Source organism: Phacochoerus africanus, chromosome 10, assembly GCF_016906955.1.
Source record: "Phacochoerus africanus isolate WHEZ1 chromosome 10, ROS_Pafr_v1, whole genome shotgun sequence".
In the NCBI taxonomy this organism is placed as follows: Eukaryota; Metazoa; Chordata; class Mammalia; order Artiodactyla; family Suidae; genus Phacochoerus; species Phacochoerus africanus.
Window position 1 is genome coordinate 82321560 of NC_062553.1, and position 6954 is coordinate 82328513.

General features: G+C 40.9%; 1 protein-coding gene across 1 annotated transcript in view; it reads left to right on the plus strand.

The window, feature by feature from the left end:
* Positions 1-2725, plus strand: part of SLC10A7 (solute carrier family 10 member 7) — a 239128-nt gene extending 236403 nt beyond the window's left edge. The window contains exon 12 of the mRNA XM_047798354.1: positions 894-2725. Within this exon, the coding sequence (XP_047654310.1) occupies positions 894-923 (30 nt within the window). The 3' untranslated portion in view covers positions 924-2725. The remainder of the gene's footprint in view (positions 1-893) is intronic.
* Positions 2726-6954: the final 4229 nt, after the last annotated feature.

Here is a 6954-nt window from a genome sequence, read left to right on the forward strand (position 1 = left end):
AATTTTGACAAAGAATGGAGAAAAGTATTAGAAAATCCTAATACTCCATTAATAATATGTAGTCATAGTGGACAGCAGATTAATGAGAATGAAAGTTTCTTCCTAACGTTTGAAAGCTCTGGGATTTATCCTACAGAGTAGAAGATGCATTTCCAAAAGGGAGACTGGGGAGTTCCTGCTGTGGTGCAGTGGGTTAAGAATCTGACTGCATCTGCTTGGGTCGCTGTGGAGGTGCAGGTTCAATCCCTGGCCCAAGCCATGGGTTAAAGGGTCTGGCATTGCCACAGCCATGGTGTAGATCACCCCATTCAATCCCTGGCCCAGGAACTTCCATATGCCGCCAGTGTGGCCATCACATTTTAAGGTATTCTCATTGTGGCTCAGTGGAAACGAATCCAACTAGTATCAAATTTAAAAAAAAAAAAAAAGGCGAGAGAAGAGTAAACTAGACGGCACCATTCATTTTACCCTTTGCACAGAAATCACTGCAAACCAGGAGGCCACTGGCTAACAGAGAATACTCCAGAAGGCTTGGATTATTTCGCCATTCCATTTGGCCCCCCAAATAAATACAAGGTGTCAGTCATAGGGGATCCGTAAGTGTCTCCTCTGCTTTACAGACAATACTGACTGAGACCCATGGCCACCGTCCAGTGCTCAGCGGATGGGATGAGTAGCCAGGCTGGGCTGGGGGAGATGCCAGCATCTGTGGGCCAGTGAGGTGGGAGGGGGAATCTGTTTGGGTCTAGGGGTTTGGCTCACTGGCTATACAGTGCTGTCTAGGCAGGCCTCTCCTTCCTTCTCGCAGCATAAATTATCTGGTGTTAGTTAATGCTCTCACTTTGCTCATGGACGGCATCCAACTCTGAACATCATGTTTTCTTTTCTCATAGGGAGTGAAGCTGACGAGGCCGACGGTATAACAAAGGAGGCGCCCTCTCGGCAGTGATGTATATTTGTACAGTACTGTACATACAGACACTTCGGAAGACTTGTATTTGTGATTGTTGCTTTGATGCATATTTTATTTTTTTACACAAAAATATGATATAACTGTCTAAGTGCCTTAAAATGGATTCAGTGAGAGCATTATTTCCAAAACCTACTCTGTTGGTTCCTGCTAGAGGTCGTACAGTATTTTGGAGTTGTGGGGGTTTTTTTTGGTCATCTAATGCAGGAAACAGTCATTGTTAAGTGACAAAAAGCAAGCACGTTTTCCTTGTGCCACCTTCCGTACAATACACCTCTCTACTGTTACTGTACTGTTTGAAATGAGGTCACACCATCAGGAAAATGCCCTTCTCATGACAGTGAAAACTTGCAAAGTCTTGTTCACGAATACTTTGATTTACCGAGTGATTCTTTTTTTTTTTTTCTGCAACTGTGACATGCCTCTTCCTTATCAACTCAGCAGGGGTCACAGAGTGAATAGATGCTAAAAAGCATAAGTTATCTGCATTTCTTGACATCATTTTTTAAGACATTCCTTCAAATAGTTTCCACACAGAAATTCCTCCGTTCCATTATGAGAGATTGTGGTGTTCTCTGTCTTAAATTTATTATAAGCAGCTTCAAAGAAAGGGCCTGATGTTTGAGTTACGAGTCAAAGTACATGAAGTTTTGAGATAAACTACAGGATCTGGGTTTCAGGATTTTTAAAAGTATATTTCAAATGTTTTTTCTTTTTTTCCATCATTTCTTTCTTGTGTGTTTTCCAACGCACAAACTCATAACAGCCAAATGTTAAGAGACAAAAATGTTATAATCAATTTGAGAACAGCCACAATTAATGATGGATTATTTCACATTCCACAACTGAGACCAAAAAATTTTTTTTCCTGTTACATGGATGCACTGAGGACAAATTTCCCCTTATTTAAGCCAAAAGCAGCCTGTTACATCTTTGAATTAAGCACACTTAAGGCATTTGAGACAAGTTATTTGTGAGAATTTTCGTGGTGGATTTGACAAATGTTTGCAACATTTTTTTTAAATTAAATCACAATTGCTCTTACAAATAAGTGAAAATATAAAGGTCATAGATGCAAACCAATGTTACATATAGACATTCTGTCTAGCTAGATGGGAAGAAAGATAGACACAGAAAAATGCAAAACTCTTTGTTAACGAAAATATCAAGTAACATCAATTCCCAGTTGGGCACTGGCTTGCTGTGGAGTGTCCAATATTTGCTCTCATTGTGGCTGGAAGAGCTTACACGACCCAAAGAGAAAATGAGGCAATATACAGAAATAAGGGAACACCGCGTCTCTTGTTTCCTGCACACCATGCTGTCACATCCTCTCTCCATGTCTTTTCGTGATTTGTCCTGGGTTACACTGAGGCCACATCCTAGCTTCAACAACTACTTCACTGCTATTTTATCAACAAAATCGATTCCTTAGAAACTAACCACGTTTATCAATAGCATAACCAACAAAAATCATTCCTTAGAAACTTCCCAGGGCTATCAATAGCTCAAATTTATATCATTGCTAACTTATATCTCAGCTTGTGTTACCTCGGACTCATTTCAGTGTCATTGAGCCTCATAAATTTCACAAAAGTTAGCCGCAGTGTGAGTTTTAAGGCCTAGTACCAGACCCTGCAAAAATCTATGCTACACAGACTGTTTTTCAAGAATTCCTGTTGTCAAGAATTTCACTTGTGTCTAAAACAGTAATTTTTGCTTGATACTTTTTTTTGTTGTTTTTTTTTTTTTGTCTTTTTAGGGCCACACCTGTGGCATATGGAGGTTTCCAGGCTAGGGGTCCAATCGGAGCTGTAGCCTCTGGCCTATGCCACAGCAACACCAGATCCATAACCTGCTGAGCAAGGCAAGGGATTGAAACTTCGTCCTTATAGATGCTAGTCAGATTCGTTTCTGCTAAGCCATGACGGGACCTCCTTGCTTAATATTTTTGATGCTTAAAGATGGAGCACAGAAAGGTTTTTATGTTTTGTTCCTACAAGCTTCTTTGAATTTCAGAGTAAATGGCAATGTCTGTCTGAGCTATCATAAAAATCTTCTCCCTAACATTAGAATACTGATTTTTTCCCCCAACTTATCTACCTCTATTATCTAACACCTATAGTAGGTGTGATTATGGGATAAAATTCAATTGAAAATGCTATAACATTTTCTCTTTTGCTTTAAAAAAATGTTTTGTTTTCAAATAATCTTCTTTACATAGTGAATTTTGGTGGCTTTATTGATATGTTTATACTTGTTTCTTTTTTTACACAAATGCGTGCATATTTTTCCATAAAGAACAAAAAAATAAAATCAAAATTTATTTTTAAATCCTGCTTATTGGGATTTAATTATTCATGTCTTGAAATGTTATGTCTATGCACTATCGGTTTTATGCATTTGTTTTGTCTAAATGTATTTATGAAAGAAATACATTAGATTATATTTATGTTTGCTCATTTTTCCACCTGGATTTTTTTTAAGAAATGTTCATTATAAAATTTGATTTTTTAATGGGTGATAGTATTCATCTTTTCATATGCTGTTTTCTAAGTTTTAAAACTTTGTGGGTTTTTCTTTTTAATTCTTCTCGCTTCTGTTTAAAACTTAAACACCTCTAGCTAATGTTCAGTTTTGTTTATGCTAAATACCAAATTTTTTCAAAAGGATTGGTGAAGTAATGAAGTGGATTATTTATGATGACTGGAAGATGAAAATAATTCTATGATTAAACGAAGATGTTTCAGAAATCACAAGAGAACCTGTGGCTTGTTTTTAATCTGATTGCAGATGCACTCACAATACTTGCCAAATATCTATAAATTCCTCTTGATTGGTTGCAATACTCATAGATTATTTGTGGTTAACTAGACCTGTTTCATTGTCTTCCTACATATCCATCTCAATACCTCCATCACCCCATCACGTTAAAATGCCAAACTAGCCCTTGCCTGTCAGAAATTTTCTCTGCATCAAGAGTTGAGGACCAAGAGAGAAACATAGCCCGCAGAAGGGGCGGAATCTAGGTGGTCTGAGTCTTAGCCACCTTTGTTGTATTTTTCAGGGCTAGGAAAGATGAAACTTTGGACTACACAAAATCTTTTCTAAACCCAGAGTTTCTTTATGAGCAAATTACCTGCTGCAGAATTCCGTACCTCTGTGTTCTTGCTTTGCTGTCTTGGCTTAGCCATCCTGTTCTCCCTGGAAGGGCTGACAGCAATGTCACCTCCTCCGTGAAGCCTCCCCAGCCAGCGCTAGACTTCCTCCCTGTGACCCTTAGAAGGAATCCCTCAAGTCTTCCAAAACCTTTGCTTGACAAATCATCCCTTTCCATTTTTGTCTCCTCCAACATGCTCCTCATTTGTTTTCCTCATGCCTAGCACGGTGCCGGGCTTGGATGAATGACCAATAACCAAAAAAAAAGTGATTTTCCAAATTGTGATCTTAACAGGTAGGGCATGGACCTTCAAAATTATGAGAGCTCTTCCTTATGTCCAATCATTACTAAGTTATAAGGAAAACTGACTCTTTTTTTTTTTTTTTTTTTGGCTAATATTCCTATCCTGAGAGAAATTGTGAAGCTGGATTGTATGGCTGAGAGGAATGCCTGGCTTCGTAGCTGTGCAAATATTAGCTATCCCAGGTGAGTTTGCAGATGTAATATGCAAACAACTTCCATCGCGTATACTCTGGCAGAATAATAAACCCTTAATAATTCAGGCTAAATCAGGTTGCATTGCTCTGAATTAGTGAATCTTTTATAGGCATAAAAAACCAAGGGTTTTTTTTTTTCCTTCTAGAAATTCTGATATAATTATTCTAAAGTCTGGATACAAATTATGATTATCATCCTCTCATTAGTTCATATAGATATATACAAAAGGTCTTAGAAGAGTTTATTCTCTTTAGCAAACCAACTAATTGTATTTACATTTTAGGACAGTTTCTCAAATGTGAGTAAAATACTTAACCTCGTTTAAAAGGAAAACAATTTCTCATAGACCCTGGAGAGCGTATCTACAGAACCAATTAGGAGAAACTGTATTAAACATTAAATATCACTCTACCAATCAGTTGGCCGCCCGTGTGCTGGTAAACAGGAGCACTGAAGTCGCAGGGCCACACGTGGGTGCATGTGACAACGCCCCTCCCCTCAGCCGCCGCTCCATCTCCACACTTGAGAGCACTTCTGTACCTGTGCGCATTGCAGACGGAGCCAAACACCGTTTGTATCATCTCTGTTCAGGAATCCAAAGTGAGAATAGCATAACTTCATGGGTTTGTTATTAGGACTGAATGAAAGAACCCCTGTGGCTTGTCACAGCACCTGGCCCTTGGTAGGAATCCAATCAGTGACAGCTAATGTGGTTCCACACAGATGGGGCCTGGGTAAACCCTATCGGACCTGTGGGGTCAGGCATCAGGTCTATTCTTGCGTGACTTCTAATCTATGCAGGAGATCTATTAGGCGGTTCATTAAATGCCACCAAGCAAGCCAGGGCGTGACCAGGGCAGGAGTCTGTACGTTGTCGATGCCTGATTCTGAATTGTAAGCCAGCTGCAGCCATCCCTGGCCTCCAGCAGGAACTGAAAGGCCTTCCAGCCCACCAACTGCTGCTGCCTGGGTCTTGCTTTTTTCTACCTAATCCAAAGAATTCTGAGGAGAAATTTCGCTCAACTCCCCTAAAGCCCTGAGTCCAGCTGAGAAGCACCTGATAATGCAGCTGACAGAGCTGCTCCATATTGATGCCGATGTGCTAGTGCCTGGCAGACCGGAGTTCTGACTGTACGGCTGCTCCTAGGGCTGTTTCTCCAACACCCCTCCCCTCCCGCCGTGACCATGGTCCTCTCAGAGGGCGCTCAGTCCAGGATGAAGTGTCCCCTTCCACTTCTCCGGTTGCCCCCATGGCCCTAGAGTGGCTGGCTGTCCCTTTCACAGGCCCCCTCCCATTCACCCCTTTAATGTGAACATTTCTAGGCATCATGGTCTCTGATCTTTCTTCCCACTCCCTGTCCTCTCCCACCAGAGCCTGTGGGCCACTCCCTCAGTGCCAGTCACCATTGTAACTCAGCCAGAGCTCCTGGCCTAGAGCCTTGAGCTCACACTTCCAATTGTATCTGGACATCCCCCCATCCCCTGAGCATCCTCAAGGCACCCCTGACCCCTGAAGGAAAAGTCAGTAACCTCTCACACACCGTCCTCCCTAACCAGCTTCCTGTGTTGTCATAGCAACAAGGCCTGGGAAGGGGGGGGCCTCCCCTCAGCCTTCCCATTTCATTTTTCCTAGTCAGCCCGTCATCAGATTTTCTTGATTCTGTTTGCAAAGCCTCTCCTTAATCTCTACTATCTTTATCCCACTGCTGCTGTCATTTACTGTCCTATTTTCCTCCAAGAACCCCTTCTCCAATCCAGGAATCCCTTGCTGATGTTCATCAGTCACCTACTACATGCTGGTGCTCTGCTTAATGATTTACATGAAGGATCCAGTGTAATCCTTATGAAAATTTTTTGATATTGGTATAATTACCACCTTTTTACAGGTTAGAAAGTGGAGGCTCCAAAACAGTAAATTTCAGATGCCATAGCATAGCTCCCTGTGCTATACAAGGTTTGTTGGTTACCTACTTTTTATGTAGTGGTGTGTATTTGTTAATCCCAAAGTCCTAATTTATCCCTCCCTTCCCCCCAGCCTTTTCCTGTTGGTACCCATAACTTTGTTTTCTACATCTGTGAGTCTGTTTCAGTTTTGTAAATAAATTCACTTGTATCATTTAGATTCCACATCTAAGTGATATCATGTGATATTTGCCTTTCTCTGTCTGACTGACTTCTCTTAGTATAATAACCTCTAGGTCCATCCATGCTGCTGCAGATGGCATTATTTCTTTCTTTTTATTGATAGGGATGAAGTAGAATAGTTACACAGGTAGTTGTAGAAGTTCCAATAGGGGCCCATAGATAGAGAGGGAAACCTAGGGGA